The sequence below is a fragment of the Strix uralensis genome, chromosome 8, assembly GCF_047716275.1.
Source record: "Strix uralensis isolate ZFMK-TIS-50842 chromosome 8, bStrUra1, whole genome shotgun sequence".
Classification (NCBI taxonomy): Eukaryota; Metazoa; Chordata; class Aves; order Strigiformes; family Strigidae; genus Strix; species Strix uralensis.
The window spans coordinates 29,139,874-29,160,357 of record NC_133979.1 but is presented as its reverse complement, the minus strand read 5'-3'; the positions used below and the strand labels follow the sequence as shown (position 1 = coordinate 29,160,357).

Sequence of the window (20,484 nt, the reverse complement as noted above, 5' to 3'; positions counted from 1 at the left end):
TTTAAAGGCAAAATTGACCCTTTGTGACCTGCATGATATGTGGAGCTAATGCACATGTTTTTCTTTTTCTCTTCTGTGCAGCTGACATGTTTCAGAAGTAGAGTGTACAGCTCAGATCTGCAGAGACAGGTAGATGCCTACTAATACAGAAGTAAGACCAACTTCTTTTTAAATACCCTGATGCTCCCACAAAGAGCCTTGGATCTTGCAGTGACTCACGATTAGCCATCTGATACCTTAATTTTAAACCTCCTACCCTCAGACAGAGCTCAGCTGCAGGTATTTTAACAAGAAGTCACCCTAGCTGGTCCTTCATTTTAATCTGTGATAAACCTGATGTCCTAGAACTGCCTGATCTCAAGGGGAAGAACAAGACGACACATGGAGGAACTATTTGTTTACCCACATAAATACAAACACATTCTTACTTCAGACCAGAAGCTGTTTGAGGCAATGACTGACATACATTATTGCTATGTCTGCTGTTATTTTAGTGTAGGGCTTCAGTTTATCCAGAGGTCCAGATTCTCCAGTGTCCCTACTGCCAACAGAAAAGCTGGCTAGCTGGCTTCAACTTCAGGAAGAGTCAAATGGCCATTTGGGAAGGGAAACTAAAATTGAGAAGCGGGTTTACTCACCTTTCAGCTGTGATCCTGCAAGTAGTATGGGTGCCACTGTGCCCATGCTCAAGCCCCACAGTTCCTGTTAATGGACATGTAGGGTATATAATAGTGTTTGAATTGTTTGCAGCTTCTGGATAGACTGATACTACTCCTGTTCAGAATATGGGGTTAGGAGACAGGGTGAAGCAGTTGTGAGTTATTCTTAGCAGAAGAGATTAAGATGCTGCTGTTGACAAATAGGCAAAGAATATAGCATCTGCTTTTAGAAAAAACCTGCTTTTCCTGTGGCCTTTATCAGGCACTTTTGGGCACAGATCTATGCTTCTGCCTTGCCTTCGACAGCAATAGGAAGTGCTTTGAAAGTGCTTTAAAAGGCTTGATGCTGTTGTGATTCATCTGCTTAGCTGCACAAGTATCTGAGGACTGAGTGTGTGTTCACAGTAACTCTTAGATTATAGAGCTGTTTGGAACAGGGACTTAGTCTTCACCATGTTCAAACAGAATAAATAGAATCAGTGTTTATGCAGCCTTCTGTAGATCTTCACTCTTTTTGTGGGGCAAGACTACTGTGAGTCAGACCCACCACTGATTTATCAAAAAGACATAACCAACATTCAACCTGAAAAACTAATCCTGTGAACTGTTGTTTCTGACACATTTGCGGTGGATGGTTGAGAATGGTACCTTGGAAAGGGAGGTGCAGATGTACCCTTGCCTGTCCCTCATGAGTTTTACGGTGTCTCAGAAGAGCAAAACTCACTTTGTTGAGTGAACCAGGATGAGACCTTTTTCTCTACCCCATCTACTGTTTTGATGCAAGCTTTGAAGTAGTTCTGGGATTTGTTTGTGATAGATAGGTTTAAATGTTATTTGCTGATGGGGTAATAAAAGTCATAGACAGAGACATACACAACATGATTGCCCATATCTTTTGACATAGGGAAAGTGGGCTAGGAGTATGAGAGGATCACTAGCAGGGCATTAAAATGATAGGAGGTGACTCTGAAATATGCCCTGTTTCCCATATCTATGTATTCACTGTCATAATCGGCCAGATTCTCAGAGGATGTAAATTGAGAAGAGCTTCACTGCAATCACAGTCGCTGGGGCACTTTGTAGGCACCAGGGAACCCAAATGTACTGCTCCAAAGAGAGAGTTAAGCCCTTCTTGTGCACAGAAGCCTGGAGAAACTGTGCCCTTTTCTGGCTTTGCACTTCACATCCTCATAGCAAATACAAAAGCCGAGCTCCCTGTGGACCTCATGAGTGTCAAAGCTATGGGTAACCCTGGGGCTACAGTCCCAACACCCTCCATGGTGCTGTCCCACTGTTTGACTCCACTAGGACGTGTCAGGGCTCAGGTTTTATGCTTGGAGTCACTGCTGTCTCTAAGCAGAGGGGTCACTTTGCTACACAATGGGCATTGCCAAAACTACAGCCATGACAAATGTGAAACTTGGTGTCAAACATGGAACAGGTGGGCTCTGAGTTCCTAGGGGAATCTTTTGTTGGTGACAAAGTGAGCTTGTGCAACATCTTTCCAAAGCCTTAACATGCTGTCTTGACTCATCCATTCCTGGCGCACTAACTGGCGAGTGGCTGAAAATAAATAAGCAAAGAGAAAGGGTCAGATTTGTGAGAAAACCAAGACATACACCAGGATTGTGTCTGGGCCCAGATATTTCAAAATTAATTGGAGAGAGCCTGGTGTTTCTCTGATAGATACATAACCAGAAAGACATTTGAGACAGAGTTACTTCAAGGGATGGCTGAAATTTCTAAGGCTGCATGAAGAACATTGCACTCTGTTCAAGGAAGGGCTCAGACTTTGGTGCAGTGACACTAGAGCTGATCTAACCACTGCCGTGATCCCACTCTCCCCACCCCATCCTCAGCTGCACATTTCTGCCTCCCTTCTTGCACTTCTCTGGCAATTGTAAGATTTGCACTGAGCTGGTTCACAGCGCTGACCAGACAGAAAAAGCCAACTGATGTAGCAAGCCGAAATGGCTCATCAGAGACCCCAACAACAGGAATGTGTGAGCAGAGAAGGGTGGGAGCATAGAAGCATATCTTCCAGTACTTAGATTACCGTTGGCTGTTGTGGAGCCCCCTCCAGCACACCTCTCTGACAGGACACAGGGAAGAGGGCTGCACTACTGGTAAGGCCACTGTGTATTGTGGCCGTATGGCTACCTCCTCCACACCACCATCCCAGGTGGCTGTTCCAGCCCCCATATTGTAGCAGATGACAAATTCCCTTATGTCAGCTGTGGGCTGGACTGGGGAGCTGATCCCACTTGAAAGGAAAACAAGTACATTTTTCTGAATAAGATTTATTCACTGATCTGTTCACCAACACGTTTGCACGATCATGTAGACTGGAACAGCTGGGGGAGCAGTGTGCCAATGCAGTTAGGTGAGAATGAGTAATACAGGATGGTAGTTGGGGAAACAAGAAAGGCAGTAATACCCAAGCATGGTTTTACCCCTAAATGCTTTTAGTAGGTAATATCAAAGCAGAGATACAGAGATTGACTGCTCCAAGGAAGCAAGTCATGTTGGAAAATATGCTTTAATTGATGCACTGCTAAATGCTGCTTAGCATCATCTGTAGCCGAATTACTAGCAATTTTCCTTGGTGGAGGCTAGGTCTTCTTTGTTCTGCTCTCAGAAACTTGATCAGATGTTTGTTGGGAGTTGCAGTACCGCTCAGGACATATGGCAGCCCCTTTGTACTGAAAACATCCAACTTTCTGATCATGTGTTGCTGTGTTACAGTGTGCTTACACTGCAGACAGCTGGAATAAACAGCTTGAAAAGGGGAAAACCTCATGGGCACAGTGTGTGGATGTCCATGCAGTCAGTACAAAGCCCCGATCCCCTTGCTGGGTACCTTTGCAACTCAGGAGGCTTGAAGCTGTACCACAGTGAGTGCCTGAACTACCAGGGGCAAACAAGGTTTTAAAGCAGTACCTGTCTCCTTGTCCCTTGAGGGTCTGATCCTCCTCTGGGATGGGACATACTTATGATGTACAACCCCCTTCAGCAGCTTAGCATTCTCCATCCTAGAAACACTTCAGCTTCTCACCCTACTCCCCCTTTTCTAGAATTTTGCCCACTCTAGTGGCCTGAACCTCCTTCTCTTTTCCACCCAATGTATTTGTCTAAGTCTGTTAATGGGCAGTTTGTCTCCTCTTGTTCTTCAGTGTATTTTGTTAGCTAAAGCAAAAAGCTTTTACCCTTTCCTGGCTTTACCATTCCTGTGTTCCCAAACAGCAGTTTCTTCCAGCTAGGCTCTGCGGATGAGATAGTCTGTACCTTTTAAACAGATTAAATGAACCTGGGCCAACTAGTGCATAGAGAGTGGCTTGCCCTGCCCTACACAGCGGCAAAGCATGAAGTTGGATCTGTTGCTATCTCTTTGCTTGCTATAATCACAGGTTGTTAGGACACACAGTTTGTGTGGAGGCATGTCCATGTTCTGTCTTCTGGCCTTCCTCTTGCATGCCCTGGACTGAAAAACAAATAACAAGGGAGAGACAGAGAAGCAAAATCACCCTTTGAGATATAAAAGAGGGAGATGGGAGATCCTGGATAATATCTGAGTTCCTTTGAAGTGAAGGCTGAATAGATTAGAAAAAGTGTAATTGAATTAAAACCACTCTTTTTTGGAGTAGATATACATTTACCCTGGCTAAGCAATTTCCTGGTTGAGTTTTTTATCACTTTCCAGCACCTGCTCATTTCAGAGGGCGACGCTCCAGAGATTACTCTGAGCCAGTGCCAACAGCCAGCATTTCTCACTTCCCTCTCACCCGCCTCCGCCCCCTGCACTGCTCTAGACACACACCCCGATATAGAATGACAGCACATTGCCACAATTTCAATGACACTGCCTCTGCCTCCTTGGAAGGACAGGTCCTCCAGAGAGCACCAGCCACCGCAACTGTCCACCCTTGCAAAAAAACATCTTCATCATGGCGTATAAAGCAGCACATTTGGCCTTTAAGTCGCGCTGGCACAAGACAGACGAAGAACTCTGTCGGCACAGTATGTCCTTCATCTTGCATAAGGCGATCCGCAATGACTTCTTTCAGAGTTACCTTTATCTGCTGGAAAAGCTTCCCCTGGGTGAGTAGCTGGTGGGCAGGAGTGTCTGTGTGTGTCTGTGACTGTGCTCTGGAAAGACGTATCATGTTAGGTGGTAGAGTGCGGACACATTAATGACAGTAAGTAGTAGTTCTGAGAAGTCCGGCTAGAGAAACTACAGTGCTAGCTAAACTTATATTTGGTACTCTCTCTCTCAGCTCCCTCTAATTCAGTCCCCTGTTGTTTTACCTAAATACACCACAGATTGTTAGAGGGTGGCAAGGGAAAGACCACAAGAGTGAAAGAAAGTTTGGTTTCTGGCTAATGATTCCTCTTTTTGTCACCATTTAAGTAAAACATGCATTGACCTGTTTGGAACTTGGAAGAATAAATGCAAAACTAGCAGAGCTGACAGGCCTTACTTTCTGTTGCCTGATACCTGTTTTGTTGTCATTCAGTGTCTCCTTAGCCTTGTCATTTGTATTGTTTTGGACAAGTGCTTGAAAGGTAACGTTTTTGAAATTTTTTCTTGGGAGTCTTTGTAATCCCAATCTCTGCAGCAGGCTGTCTAACCTACTGTTAGTTATCTGGGAGGAAGATGCTTCCACAATGTTTGTTTATAGCCAAATTTCAGTGACAGCCTGTGGATGCCAAGACATTTTTTTAGATGCAGAAAATGAATGTTCATTTCTTATAAAAATTTGACCCTGAATAAGAAAATTTCCCCAGGACAATATAGCTAAAAAGTCATTTTGACTTGAGCCAGTATTACTTTAGCATGTCACTTTTTAAGCAGAATTATTCAGCCTCCACTCAATGTTAGAACTGTAGGAATTTAAGGTGGGAAGGATGTCTCTGTGTAACCTGTTAAACTACTCTTCATAGTGAATTCTTGAGGTCTCCTTCCTAATTGAATGATCCATTTAGGCAAGTGGATTATTTTACCCGATTGTGTGAAACTGTACAGACCCCAGTGAGAACTCTGCTCAGGTTGGTAGAATTCATGAGTGCTGTAAAAAGAAAAAGCACTTCCATGTTATCTTAGTATTTTGGTGTGGCTTTTCAAATGCAGCAATATCTGCAGCTATTTAAAATGAAACATGGAAGATAAATATTCCTATCCCTAGTGGTAGGTAGCTGTGAATGATGGAAAGAAAGGAAAGATGGAAAGGAAGGAAAGTCAATTATAGGTCGATGGAATCTCAAGAAGTCTACAAAAATGTTATTCTTTCATTTGTTTTGAAAATAAACACAACATATTAGAAACTGAGCAGGATTTCCTACAGTGTTAACTGTTAGTGTAACTACTAATAGATCATTTTAAGGCTAGAAGGTACCATTATGAACATCTAGTTTAGACGAACATCTAGAATTTCATGTAAAAGTTCCTGCATCATGCTTGTAACTTACGAGTGGGTCACAGTATATATTTATGAAGACAAAAATACCTTGGTTTAAGGGCTGCAAATGACTGAGAATCCATCAGTCCATCATTAAGCTGCTTCCAGGCCTAATTGCTTCACTCTTGTAAAACTATATTTTATTTCTTGTCTGAATTTTATGTGAATTCCCATTCCCAGCCAACAAGCTTTGTAAAATGTTCCTATCAGACTAAAGATCCCTTCTGCCAGGATTTTCGTGACCTGAATCGTTAAAACTTCACTAAAGAACTTGCAAGCTTATTGCCAGCCTATCCGAATTAGTTTGAAGAAGTACTGTGAGTCCAGCCTTCCATGTGAACATGTCTGTTACTCCATGGTTATTGCCATGAAGTAAAAGTGTGCATAAGAACACATATCCTGTGGGGTACCTTGTGAGCTGTGATACACATCCAAGAAACTTCACAGCGTGCTAAGATGTCATGGTCTGGATGGGTGGACAATCAGATAGGTAAAAAGTGGTCGGGTGATTGGGCTCAGAAAATTGTGGTCACATTTTGAGGACAGTGGAGTACCGCAAGGGTCTGTCCTGGGACCTATGCTGTTTAACACCTTTATCAGTAACCTGGAGGAGGTGAAGAACTGCTTGCTCATCACATTTGCAGATTGCGGCCAACTGGCAGGGCTTGTCTGCAAGTTCTGGGTTGGGACTGCCATCCAGAGGCACCTAAATAGCCTGGAGGAAAGAGATAGTGGGAAGCCAGTGAAATTCAAATTCACTGACGTTCAAAGGCAAATGCCAAGTCCTGTACCTGGAAAGGAGGAACCTTTGGCAACAACACCATGAGCTGGTCAGTGGCTGGCTGGGGAGTGGCCCTGCTGATAGGGTTTTGGTACACAGCAACTGAACGTGAACCAGCAGTGTGTCCTGGCAGCAAAGAAGGCCGACAGTATCCTGGGCTGTAGTAACAAAAGCATAGCTAGTTGATCGAGGGAAGTGGTTATCCCCTTTTATGCAGCAGTCCTGTGTGGAGTCTTGAACCCCCAATGCAGGAAATGACATGGAGCAAGTTGGATGACCTCCAGGGTGGTGAGGGAACGGGAGCACATGCCCTATGAAGAGAGACAAAGGGAATGGGGCATGTTCAGGCAGAAGAGACAGCTTCAGGGAGACCAAATACCAGCCTGCCAGTACCTACAAGAAGATCATGAAGAAGATGGAGCTGAGCTCTGCACAGTGGTGTGAGGTAGGAGGACAAGAGATGGTGGCCAAAAGTGGAAACATAAGAAATTCAGGCTGACTATCAGGAAAAACTCTTTCTCCATGAGGACAGTTTGGCATTGGAACAGGTTGCCTAGAGAGGTTGTACAATTCTCCATTACTGGAGACTTTCAAAATCTAGCTGAATAAAGTCCTGGTGAACCTCATCTGACCTCATGTCTGTCTCTGCTTTGAGCAGAAGTTTGGACTAGATACCTCCTTAGGTCCCTTCCAACTTGGATTATCCTGTGATCCAGTGCTCTCTGTGATAGAGAGGACAGAACGTGGCAGGTCTGAACATCTCTGCAGAATGACATTTTCCAGTTAGTTCAGAGTGGAACTGAGCAGAAATGAAATGAACTTCTCAAGCTTCAAGACTAGATCCAGATATCTCTGTGTAAACAGTATTAAACGACTAAAGCAACACTAAGACCGTGACCTAGCAGGGTAGTTAAGCATGTGCTTAACCCTAAACATGAATAATAACACTGAAATCAAGCCTCACACTGAAACTTGCAGTGCAGCCCAGGGTCAGCAAGGTAGAAAGCTTGCTTCAAGCTATGCTAACTCCACGCTCCCCCCACTCCGTTGCTAGGCTCAGTGGTGGAGCACTTTGAGGCATGTTTACTTGTGAGCTGAGCATATCTGGTATCACAGCCTGTTAAGAGAAACATGTCACTTTTACAGACCAGGGTTACATTTATAAATAAAAGACATGAGTAACTTTAGGCCCTGATCCAACAATGTACTTAAATGTGTGTGAATGCCCTTAAGCCCAGTGGACTTTAATGGAGCTACTCAAATGCTGGAAATTATGCATGTGTTTACATGGGCTGGGGGACTCAGTGCCAGTGGGGTGAGATCTGCAGTGGAAAACTTAGATGATCGGTCCGTAGAGACAAATATTCCCGTGTGTGAGGCACGTGTCTGTAAGCAAAATCTCCTTTGGGGGTGGGCTGCTGTTCATCCTCTATAAAACAGAATGTGAATGGTTCTTGGACCACAGTAGAGAGGTGAATTCTGCCCTGCACCCAGATAACTGTTTTTCAACTAATGCACGAAGCAGATGTTGCATTTAAAAGGGAATACTCAGCCAAACTGGAATTAGTTCAATATCTTGCAGAAAGCAGTCAGAGCCACAAAATAATGTTCACAAATAAAAACTTCCAAAAAATTACTTGCAACATTTACTTCTGCCAGGGAAATTTAGCTGAGTAAACCCTGCAACCAAAAACTGTAAGACAGTCTACTGCAGGTTGGGATTGCACCCAGTCTTACATATTAAGTGGTCCATTTCTCTAGAGATTTAGATCAGATGTACTGGGAAACAAAATTTTGTACTGATCCATAAGTTTATATATATATACAGATAATGTTTTGGACTTTGCAAGGCCAAAGGGCTTAGGTAGATACTCTCTGTCTAGTCCAGAGGTTGGCATTCAGCTGTAGATCACCACTGCATCCAGACTGTGCTTGCAGCGAGTGAAAATTAATGTCTCATAACTGTGGAGTGACCTTTAGGGAGCCAGTTCCTGTTGCCAGCCTGCTTTTGCAATAGGTTTGTTTTAACCGTCTCTACCTGGGGGACTTGCCAGCAGATTCAGCTGAGAGACCAAGTGTGCCATAAAAAATTTTTCTTCTTAATTTACTTTCTGACTTTCTAACCTTACAAGTTACAAGTTACCTGCCTTAACACTGAAAATCTTGTCTGTGAAAGACAGTTGCCCCTGCCCTGCAATGTCTGAGAGACTTGCAGCCTCCGTTGTCCTATCCTGCCTATGCCTTACTTTTCAAAGTTCATTGAAATGAGGCTGTGTATCTGTAACAGACCTCACAAGTATTTCATTTCCCGATGCACGAGATAGTCCCACATAGGTCATGGAAAGGGAGATTCCTCTGGCTAGACAGGTCCTGTGATGAGGGACGCTGGAGCGGAGCTCCAACACTGTCACCAAAGACAATGTGTCTCCTTGCACTTCTCTTTTGGGGTAGATTCCTGCAAGCTGGCAAACCTCCCTCTCCCTCTGGTCCTGCTGCTGGAGCCTGCATGCCAGGCACAGCTGCGAGGCAGATCAGAGGTAAGGTTGATTGGCTGTGTCTGGAAAATTGGGTTGTGCACTGGGAGAGTTGGCAGTGTTGCAAATTCATGAGAGGGAGGAGTAACACTGAGGGATCAAGAGGTGGAAATCATCCCTGTAGATCTCACACTGCATGAGTGAGACTGTGGGCCCACAGAAGACATTGGGTACAGTGCCACCCTTTACTTTAGCCTGTGTCCTTGCATGCCTTCAGGTGGGAGACTTGCATAAAAAGATCTTTGCGAAGTCTGATGCATAGAGTAGACCCTATGGATGCTAAGCCCAGAGCTGGTTTCGGATGCCAGCACGTAAGGCAGGACACTGGGGCCCCAGCTGGCCCGGGAGGAGCTGCAGTCAGCTGGTGTATGCATGCAAGTCCCAGCAGGCAGTCTGCAAGCCTGATACTGGTTCTGAGTGAGAAATTTGAGAGCACACACTACAGATCTGATATCCTGAACAGCATATCGTCCCCATGTGTTGCCTCAGGACAGGCTCATGTTTTGAATAGAAGGACTCTGAATATTCATTGTTCCTGCTGCCAGCTGCCTGCAACACCCTGTACTAGTGTGCAGACAGTCTGTAAATGCCTTTCCTTTCAATCTAGCAAAACAGGATAAATCACTGTCCCTTGATACGTCCATTAAACAAGCCCTAGAAATCATCCCTGACTTTTATATGGAAGATCTTGCAAAGCCAACATGCAGGGATTCATTTCTGTTCACCAGTCAGGCTGGCATCTGAAACGCAGAAAAAAGGGACACAGAGAAAACAAGATGGTGCCACTCCTGGGGAAAGATGGAGATCGTTTACTGGAAGAATCACAGCCACTGATGGAGTCTTTTTCCCAGGCTCTGGGAGCCACCCTGGCCAAGTTGTGTTGGGGATTGGCTGCTGCCCCCTTCATATTAATTTCTTCAGCTAAATGGTTTCTTCTGAGTATGTGAATATAATCAGTGGAGTGTGTAAAACTCCCAGGTTTGACCCTTGCTGGGCTCAGTGCTTCTTGTGGTATAAATTTCTCAGGCATAACATAAATGTGTAATGGATTAAAGCTTTAATAGTATCCGTTCGGCAGTTGACTTAAGCAGGTGATGACAAGAGGGGCTGGTAATGCTGCTTTTGTTGGATGAAGGATATGCCAGGCATGCTGCTTATGTGTAACCCAATAGCACTATTCTGTTCCGAGTGGTCCTTGGTGGTAATTATTGCCCATCCTACTTCCTTTGTCCCCCCCTCATTTGCCTCCAAAATGTCATTCTCCTGCTGAGGATGGGCAGGCACACACTTATCATTCCCTGCTGAGTTTGCTTGCCCTCAATAAATACATTCCAGGCTTATATTCAGGGCCTCTGGCCTAGCTCTCATCCTCTGCGTGGAGGGCATAATTCCTGTTCCCCAGCCGGTGTAAGCAAGGCATGGCCTGTTCAGACCCTTCCCAGCAGCGACCCGCAGTGCTCCTGTGGAAGCTTAAAGATGCAGCGACAAAGCTCTGCTCCCTGGTCTGTCTGTGTACGCAGCTGGCAGGGAGCTCTCCCTTTCTGTTGTTATTAACCCAAAAGGTGTTTGCTGCTGGATCATTTCCAGTTCCTTAAGCACGCTGGGAATCTGCAGCAGAGCTGGTCTTACACTGCAAGGTGGTGCTTGCAAAGTCTTCTTCCCAGTGTGACTCCATCCCTCCTTATTGCTTAGCTTTCACAGACAGACTTGTAGTTGTGTTTTTCTTGGAAGGGCTGTCATACACACAGGAAAATGCCTGGACACTTCTGTGCCCACATGAGACAGTCAGACGTGCTGGTTTCCAAGCAAACTGTTTATGGCCTGCCTCAATCCAACTTTTGAGCTGCAAAACAACTGCTTTTCATATGCCGATGCACATCGAGTGTACAAAAACCCAGGATGCAGAGGATAGACCTCAGTTTTTTTAAGAATAGGGAAAAAGAGCCAGTAAAGGTCGCAGATTTTAATAAAACAGCTTCAAACATGTGATTGCTGTATATTACCAGCAAAATAGCCAAGCAATGAAAAGAAACATCCAAGCCTCTGGCACAGAGCAACTTTCCAGTATATCACCCACTGATTATCTCGCTCCTTGATCTGTGACAGATGAAAATTTAGGAATGTCTCTTCTAAATTGTCTCCCCCCTGTATACTCATTTAGGCCTGAGACTACCATCTGCTCTTTGGTTCAGCTTACTTGCAGTGCCACAGACGGTACAGTATCACTAAAAATAAAGCAGAGCAAGTGCCTCATTCATCTGCTCTCTTCTTGGTGCACTCTCTGTGCAGCTGTCAATGGCTAGAAAGCATATATGGAAATCTGCAGAACAGTTAGGTTTGTGATAGCGGAAATGATGACCCTGCATAGCAATAAACGCTGCCCACAGCTTTTCTGGGAGCAGATAAAACCCCTTGCTCTGTTAGGCATGCATGTTCACTTCAAAGTTGAAATGATTTTTCACTAGCATGAAAACAGTGTGATGACAAAAGCCATGTCTGAGCCTGGGAGGCACTGAATTTGCCCAAGGGGGACTGTATCCCTTCAAGGTCTTGCAGGATTAAATCCAACACCCTTCCTTCCACCTTTGCTTTAGAAACAGAGGTTTGGTGTTTTGAAGGCTCAACTTAAGTGTATAGATATTCGCCATCGTGCCTCCAGAGCAATAAACTAACCCAGAAATGCCTGTCATTAACAATAAAATAGTGGTTTGTCTGCTTGCAGTGAAACTTTATGCTTTGACAAGTCAAGTTATCAATGGGGAGATGCAGTTCTACGCCAGGGCCAAACACTTCTACCAGGAGGTGCCAGCCACAGAAGAGGGCATGATGGGAGACTACATTGAGCTCTCCAATACAGACATTGAATCCTCCAGGGAGTTTCTCAGGAATTTTGTTGGGGTAAGTCATTTAATCCTATCTTTTGCAAGAAACAGTGGTGATGTGTCATAAATGACACGCAGTGTGCCCAGTCACATATATTTTCAGTGGCACCATATGTCATATTTGATGTGCATCACAGGTCATAACTGGCTGTCATTGACTCTAGTAACGTATTCTGCCAGGTCATGCATTGTCATGAATACACATTTTGCCTGGCCTTATGTTGTTATTTACCTGTTTTGTGTCCTTTTCTTATGCTCCAAAGCTGCAAGGAGTTCTTATAGCTGTCTTTGGGTGGGAGGTTAATTTTCAGTGCAGGACTGTGACCTTTCATGATAAAATCCTTGCTGGCTTCGGTTGGAGATTTGTCTGTGCAAATTCCTGCAGTCCATTTGGGAAAGTAGCTGAGACTAAATGCCAAGTTTCTGTTTTGCCTATTTATAGATATTTCTGAGAATGCTGCAACAAAACCCAGCCCTCTCCCTCCCCCCTCAAACATTAGGAGTATATAGAATAAGCTACCCATTAGGAAAAATACTTTTTTCGTGAACATTCCAGTGTCACTGGGGACCTTTGCAGACAGATTTCTAAAGTTCTGTAAACATCTTCAAAGGTCTGCTTTGACCTGAGATGCAAAGAGATGCCAAGTGGGATTTTAGAAGCTCCTACAATAGAGGTATCACTTTGGCACTTACATTTCTGAAAATCCTGTTGATGCCTAAATGTGGCTTTGGGATTCCGCAAATCTTTACAAGTGTGGCCTGATGATTTTCTAACCGTCCTTCCCTCTTCCCAGGGAAAAAGCCCACTAAATTAGCTCAACAACAATATTAGAAGCTAAAGAATCCACAAAGCTACAGGAAAACAAATTTAAGTTCTCCTGCTCACAAAATGACTAGTTCTATATAATGCTACCATAGATCTTTCATTTTCTGCTCAAATGTACAAATTTGGGATAGCCAGATGACCTTTTTTTAGTCTTAACGATCTACTGTGGAAAAAAAGCTCAACAGGTTAATTAGATGTTGTGTATGAAAAAGGGCACAGTTTAAATAGATCGGGATGGAAAACGAGTGTGGCTTAACAGATAGAAATCCTGTATAGCAGGGAAGGACAACTGATGGCAAGGTTTGCTGTACTTGATAGAAGGAGGCTTTTGGGGCAGTGAGCCAGCAGAACACAAGTGAACACCTACATTTTTTTTATTAACAGTCATTTGTATTAATGTTAATGCAAAAAGGCTTCACGTTTTAAAGCCTCGCTGTATCAGGCTTTTTACAAACACAAATAGAAAATACAAAGGAAGTTCAGCAAGGCAGCTGAACCTGATGGTAAAAATTTTTTCAGAAAAAATGAAATGCAGCTTATAAGCCTAGAGCAGCTCAAGGCATATTCCTTAAATTTTACTTAAGTCTTGTTTTAAGGGCATTTGTGGAATTCAAGTGGTGCATAAGTGTGTACTCAGGGAAAGATTTCACGCCTCCGAAACACTATATAGATTCAGCTCCTGAACGGCAGGTTTATATCACACTGTTACGCTTTCTCATCTCCAAGACCCGAAAAGGAAAGAAGTACAGTCTGTAGGAGAGTTTCACATGCCAAAGAGGAATCATACCCAATGCATCAGGTGTGATGACAGATACAAAATACTCCAGAGCAGAGTTCCTACTCCTTTTATTAGCCAGGGATAGAAGGGATACTCTGAATGGCCAAGATCAAACAAGAAAAAAAAAAAAAAAAAAACGAAACAACAAGGAATCTGCACATTTTGCTAATTCTGATTTGGTTTGTTAAAGCCTGTCCTCTGTTGAGATAGAGTCAATTGGTTATGTTACTTATGGTTTATTTTCCTTTCTTACTACTGCAATTTGAATCCTACTCAACCAGATGCAGATATTTAGTGGCTTTCTGTAGCAGTGACTTTATTGTAAAGCTAATTTGAGTTATGTCTTCCCAAGTTTATATGTCTATAAATATTTTTTTTTCCAATAAGGTGATCAGGATAGATAGAAAAAAGCAGCTTGTTTCACCCTAATATAAACGATGCTTTCTTTTTTAAAGAGAAGTTTAACAAAATCAGAAAGTTTTCAGTTTCAGATCAACTGAACATATTTCACTTAATTTTTTTTATTGTTTTACCCTCTGAAAAACTTTTCCCTTTGTTTTCAAGAGTTCAAGTCAGTTTCAAAATGAAAAATGCTGTTTAGAAATGAAAAGTTGACAAGTTATTTTTTTTTCCTTGAAAGTCGTGAAAAAGAAGTATCTTGACATTTTCAACATTCTTTCCCATGTTTTTTGGCTATAACTATTCTCTAGATTTGAGATATCAATTTCACAGAGAGTTTTATTCTTCCAAAACTTTATTTTCTGGCAAAACTAGTGCTCCTTAAAAAAAGAGTTGCCCAGTTCCACTCAAATTACCCCTCTTGAGTTAGTTTGGCTGGTGTGGAAATGCCACACAGTGACATTTCCCTTACATGACTGATGTTGCATACCTTCATGTATGGCATTTCTTAGCATGATTCTTAGGCACCACTGTAAACTGAGCTACAGATTTCTTTACCATTGGAGAATTTATCTTGCCTGGGCACATGGAAGGAATTACAGAAGGGACTAAGGACTTCACTTATATTTTAGTCTGTCTCCTTCCCAGGCGAGTCAAACTGAGTTAAAAGTGCCACTGTGCTCAAGTTAAGAGGTTTTATGTGTGTGTGGGCAGAACTCAAACCAAGAGCAACATTACTTGAGCCAGCAGTGCTGTACAGACAAGCTATAGGTTGTCTTAGGTACAGTCATACTTGAAGGGTTATCAGCAGAGCTATAGCACTGCATATTTATGGCAATGTATTAATGCCAGTTAAAGCCTTGATGTCCATGTAGACACTGTGTTTTCAAGTGCCTAATCCAGAGGTAATGTATAAAAAAGGAAATAAAACAAAGAAACCCTTAATTCAGGAACAGTTGTGAGCTATAGGTGTGTGATATAATACAGACGGAGGTTACATTAACTTTATAGCTCCCTTTCTGCCCTAAACCCTTCTTCCCTTTCTTGCCCTCAGTTCACCTGCCTGATTGGTTACTTGCTGAATGAAAAGCTTCTCAAAAGTGATTTTTCTCCTGTTTGATCAGGGGGATGGAAGAGATGTTGTTGGAAACCTGATTGTTATTTTTTTTTAATTTAGAAAGAAAACCACTGTGGTTTTCATCTGTTTCTTGAACTCTTGATTTCTTTTTTATCCTACATACCTACTCTGCCTTCCTGCCCTTCCAAGACCTGAAGTAGCATCAGGAACATATTCCACAGCTCTTTAATCCCTAAGGAAATTTGTGAATGGCCTATTTAGCTTTACAGAAGAATTTTTGGGTGTGTCTGTGTCCTAAATGATAGTGATTCTGAGTAATGGGAAGCAGGTAATCAGAGGAACAGTCAATCTTAAATTTTGAAGCCTGTTCTGGCTTAGAATTTTCACTTACACTATTTTTTTAAATAAGGAGCCTGATTTTCAACTCAATTAGGCTTTTGGGAAAATGATTGCCTTCCAAAGAAAATGTTAATACCCTGTCAAAGCTCTGAGCACTTCCAAACTGAAAATATATTAGCTGAACATGGAATTATGTCAACATTTTCATTACAAACGGAGCTGTGGTGCTTCACAGGGCTTCTCAACTGACTGCCTGATGCTCTTACTCCCTTTCAGCGAAGTGTGGGATCAAGCTTCATCTCCCATGATTGTTCCCTTTCCTTCTTCTCAATGGCAAATGGAGATGTGTCATCAGAGGTCCTTGCCGTGACGCATCATGGGAGATGAATTCCCTGTTTCAAGTGAGGTACTGTGACTATAGGTTCTCTGAGACACAAATGTCAAACAAGTTATATGACTTTTTGTCAAATTCTGTTAGTTGTTTTGGTAAATCATCCCGGTTTTCTCACCAGTTTTCTCAAAGATTTTTACTTAATCGCATCACTGTAGGCCTGTATGTATCTGCCTGCAAACAATATGGAAAACCACCTTGTAAAGGTCCAAGACACGGTTCCTTCTCCTTTCATGAACTCCTTGTTACAGCTTAGTCTGGTCCTCAGTAAAAGCCACATGCTCCTAAGAGCAGCCTGTGAAAGAAGAATGGCTCACATTTTCTGGCTAACTACAAACAGGTAGGCTCCAGAGTCCAATAGGGTTGAAGGCTTGTGGACTCTTGCACACATCAGGAGATTAATCTTCCTAGGTATACAAATTGGGACCAGCAGCCCTGGAGACTGGTGAGAGCCTTTGAGGTCCTTGTGCTCTTTCTACAGTTACTCTATGTAACCAGATGCTCAGCCGGGCTATTCATAGTCATGCCATTGACAGTACTGTCCTTTGACCTTAATAATCTACTGAATTACCCACTGAAGCAAGGCCGAAAAAGCAGTGAGTTACGTGATTTATGCTTGGTCATCACAGAGGGGGTCTCCCATAAGCAGGAAGAGCAAGACTCTTCCTGGGCTTATTTCCTTTAAGAGCAGTGAAGCTCCAGCAGGGACTTTGGCCCATAACTTTCAGTTCAACACTCAATTGCAGGGGACAGGGAAAAGGTGTTTACATTTGCTTTTAATATATTTGTTTAACAGATCACTTTGGCCAGGGGAGCTCCAATCTCACAGTCAGTCCATGTACAGACTTAAAATTTCTGTTTTACAGAACAGCAGCAGGCTCTTAAGAGCCTTTTTATAGCTAGAATGAAAGCTTTAGGGGTGAAATACAGCTTTCATTATAAAGCTCCTTTTACAGTGACTCATTATTTTCTCATAGACATAGCCTTTGTGCCACATTTTTTCACGTCTGATCTCTGTCCAGAGATGATATTTATGAAGAAAAAAAGGACACTTAAGAAAAATCTACTCAATCATCTTTCTTGTCTCTGTGCCTAGAAAAGAAATTCTGTATATGCTCCAGTCCAAACTTTTTGAGTTGTCGTAAGTTACCTACAACTCCAAGATCTTTGTTCAAACACAACTTGTTTTGAAAACTGAACTCTGATCCCAAGGATGCTCTGTGTCTACAGAGATGTCCATAGGCACCTTGGGAGTTCTGTGCTGCAGAAGTTACTTCTTGCATGCAGTATTTGGTATATGCTTACTTTTTTGTTAGGCCTTTACAGGTCTCAGAATGAGGCTTATCTAGCCACGTCGTTGGCTGTGGGGTAGGAATATTTGACGAAGTTGCAAGGGCTTTACAAAGACTAGTGGATCTTCTGAGAAAGCTAGGAGCTTGTTAAAGATTATGTCTCTTCTTATGCCAAGCAAAAACTTGTTGTACAGCAATAAATGCAGGGGGGCAATGCAGAAGTCCCATCAACAGCAGCCTGGGAACATGGCAGCCCAGCTTGGCTCACACATAGTACCCAAAGCTGTATTGATGCTGTCCCAGGTTCTTGCCAGTCTTGCAACAGCCCTGAACAAATAAGGAGACAAGACACTAGGCTTGGTGGGCTAAAGGCCATAGCAGGTAACAGAGTTGCTCTGATCTTTCAGGTGGTATTTTTCAGATTTCAAATTATTTTCTTGTATCCCACAGGGGGTGGGGAAAGCTGGCACCAACCGCGCCCTGGACTGCGGCTCTGGGATAGGTCGTATCAGCAAGCATGTCCTGTTACCAGTTTTCAAGAGCGTGGAACTGGTGGATATGATGGAGAATTTCCTGGCTGAGGTCCCGAACTACCTGCAGGGCAAGGAGGACAGAGTAGAGATGTATTATTGCAAAAGCCTCCAGGAATTCACTCCAGACCCACAAAGATATGATGTCATCTGGATTCAGTGGGTTTCAGGTTAGTTCAGCATGATTCATCCAGCCCGGCATCTCAGAGGACTGTACAGCCTGTGCTAAAGTTTATTTAAAAGAATGATGCAGCTGTAAAAGGAGGTTCTCAAATCTTTGGGACTGCTTCCTAAAATCTCACGAGAGACTTCTGAGAGTTCTCCCCAGCCACATGCACAGTGGGTACAAATCAAGTTGTTGGTTTTTTTCAGGTCATGTACTGCAGGAAGGTATATGTTCTTGGAAAGTAGCCTGCGTGCTAAGGTGCATCTGAGGAGTAGGCCTTGTATGTGGGTTGTCTTGAGCAGGAATCCTCCTTCTTAGTTGCCAGTGCTGCAGACAGATACACGGGGTTGGCCTCGCCTGTGAGCAGGGATTTCTGAATCTGATGATTATCCAGACTTGGGGATATTTCAGCAAACAATATGTAAAAAGCCATAGTAAAATTATCAATACCTATAAACCAGATCATGTCTTCTGCATGCACTGATGCTTGTCAAACAGGTTCACTTAGCTATGTCCCACAGTACCCCCTCATATAAGAAATATCTGCTGCTTCTCCTGCAGCCACCCTGGTGAATGCCCTGCAGCATTAAGAGCAGCAGGCTGGCAATCAGATAATGTGGGCTATGTACTTCACCAAAAAAAACAGTTCTTGATTTTTTCTAGAAAACCTGTGGCAGTGCCTAACTGTCCTTCCAGAAAGAAAGTTTTCTCCTAATCTGTGAACCTAAGTGTCCATGGTGCAGTTTCAGCTGGCAGAAGTAATTATTCTAAAGCACAAGAGGAGGCCTGAACAACTCGTTCTCTCCAAAACCCTGGAGACAGATAGTTTCTTGCTAGGCAAAAAGAAAGATAAAGGTAGAGAGATTAGCACAGGAGATGGTTTTATTCAGGAACACTTACTTGTCCTCTACACATAGTCTTATGAAGTAATGAAACTGAGCTTTGTAGAACAGGTCTTTATAGCTGTACAAGCAAATTGCTTCAGACCAGTATCATTTTCCTTTGTGTTTCTGCTTTTCTTGAATAACCAGTCATTGCAGTAAATGTAGCTCCTGCCTCATCTTTTGAGCAAATCTGAGTCAACATGAGACTGAATGAGCTAAGACTTGTCTGAGGCTGTGCTGATCAGCTATGTGGCTGCCAACAAAGGGAGCATATGCCTTTTCTTTAGCATAGACACAGATCTGAATCTCCTTCCTCCATCAATTTCAATGAAGTATGTGGTGATCTTAAGTATTAATCAAACTTCTACCTCTATCTTGAATTTGACTGAAATATGCGAACAAGCTCAATGCTTTTTGGTGGAGTGAGGGCAGGACTGTCTGGTAGAGAGCAACACTGTGAAGATCTCATTTTCTTAGGAAACTAGGCTAAAAGCAAAGTTAAGAGAACATTAATTTCCAAATTAGGTGTTGAAAAGCTTCAATGAATCTTGCCAATGCAATCCTGATTTGTCTTATGTATGCATAAGTATACAAGCCCAGGCTGTTATTTTATGAAAAACTAAAAGCACAAGTTTACATTTCATGTAGAAATTACCATTTTCCTTCAACTTGAAAGGTATTCAGTTTTAAGCTTTGGGGCTTTTTTCTTTTTCTTCTTTTTGGGGGGCGGGGTCGTTAAAGAAACCTGACATGCTATGTCAAAATGTCGTTTTGAAATGACAAGTTCCATTTATAAAAGTTTAAATCTTCCATCAAGAAAACTAAATATTTTGACTGGAAATTACAAATGATTATTTTTTTCAAGATTTCATTCAGTTTCTGACCACCTGTCCTTATTAATTCATTTTAAATGTTTCATATGTGAGAGTTCTCGTTTTGCTCTTCTCTGAGTCCTGCACTGTGATCTCAACATAACAGAAGTATTGATCTCTGAGAAGGAAGGCTAAAAAATGCAATCCCAATAAGATTTCTCAGTAAGAAAAAAAGTACTATTTTAAATGTATATGTAGAAATCACAACAGTATAGGGTAATATAAAGAGTTTATTTGGCAGTTTGGAAGTTCTTGCATTCCTCACTGGATCTTTGATCCAGAGCTCCTTTGATGGGTACATAATGTCACACAGCGTTATAGAGATTTGTAGCATTAAAAGACAGAAGGGACTGTTAGATTATCTAGTTTGACCTGTTCTATATCACAAGCTGTTATATTCACTCCTTTACCCTCGTACTGAGCCAATAGTTTGTGTTCAATTAAAACATCCTGAGAAATTCAACCACGCTTGATTTGAGGACTTCAAGAGGTGGTAAACACCACTTGTATTGGTAGCTTCCAATGGGTAATTACTTACACTGTTGAACAGTTGTCACTTATTTCCAATATGAATTTGTTTGGCTTCAGCTTCCTGCCACTGATTCTTATTATGACTT

The 20,484-nt window shown here is 42.6% G+C and overlaps 1 protein-coding gene across 3 annotated transcripts in view; it reads left to right on the top strand.

The window, feature by feature from the left end:
* The window catches only part of NTMT2 (N-terminal Xaa-Pro-Lys N-methyltransferase 2), a 39,403-nt gene that overhangs the window by 13,005 nt on the left and 5,914 nt on the right, over positions 1-20,484 (top strand). Inside the window, exons 1-3 of one of the 3 annotated variants that reach the window (XM_074876883.1) lie at positions 4,375-4,757; positions 12,153-12,328; positions 17,866-18,115. In XM_074876883.1, coding sequence (XP_074732984.1) covers positions 4,604-4,757; positions 12,153-12,328; positions 17,866-18,115 — 580 coding nt within the window. In that variant the 5' untranslated portion in view covers positions 4,375-4,603. Of the gene's footprint in view, positions 1-4,374; positions 4,758-12,152; positions 12,329-16,007; positions 16,139-17,865; positions 18,116-20,484 lie in introns of those variants that run through there. The other 2 variants (XM_074876884.1, XM_074876885.1) reach the window with 2 other exon arrangements.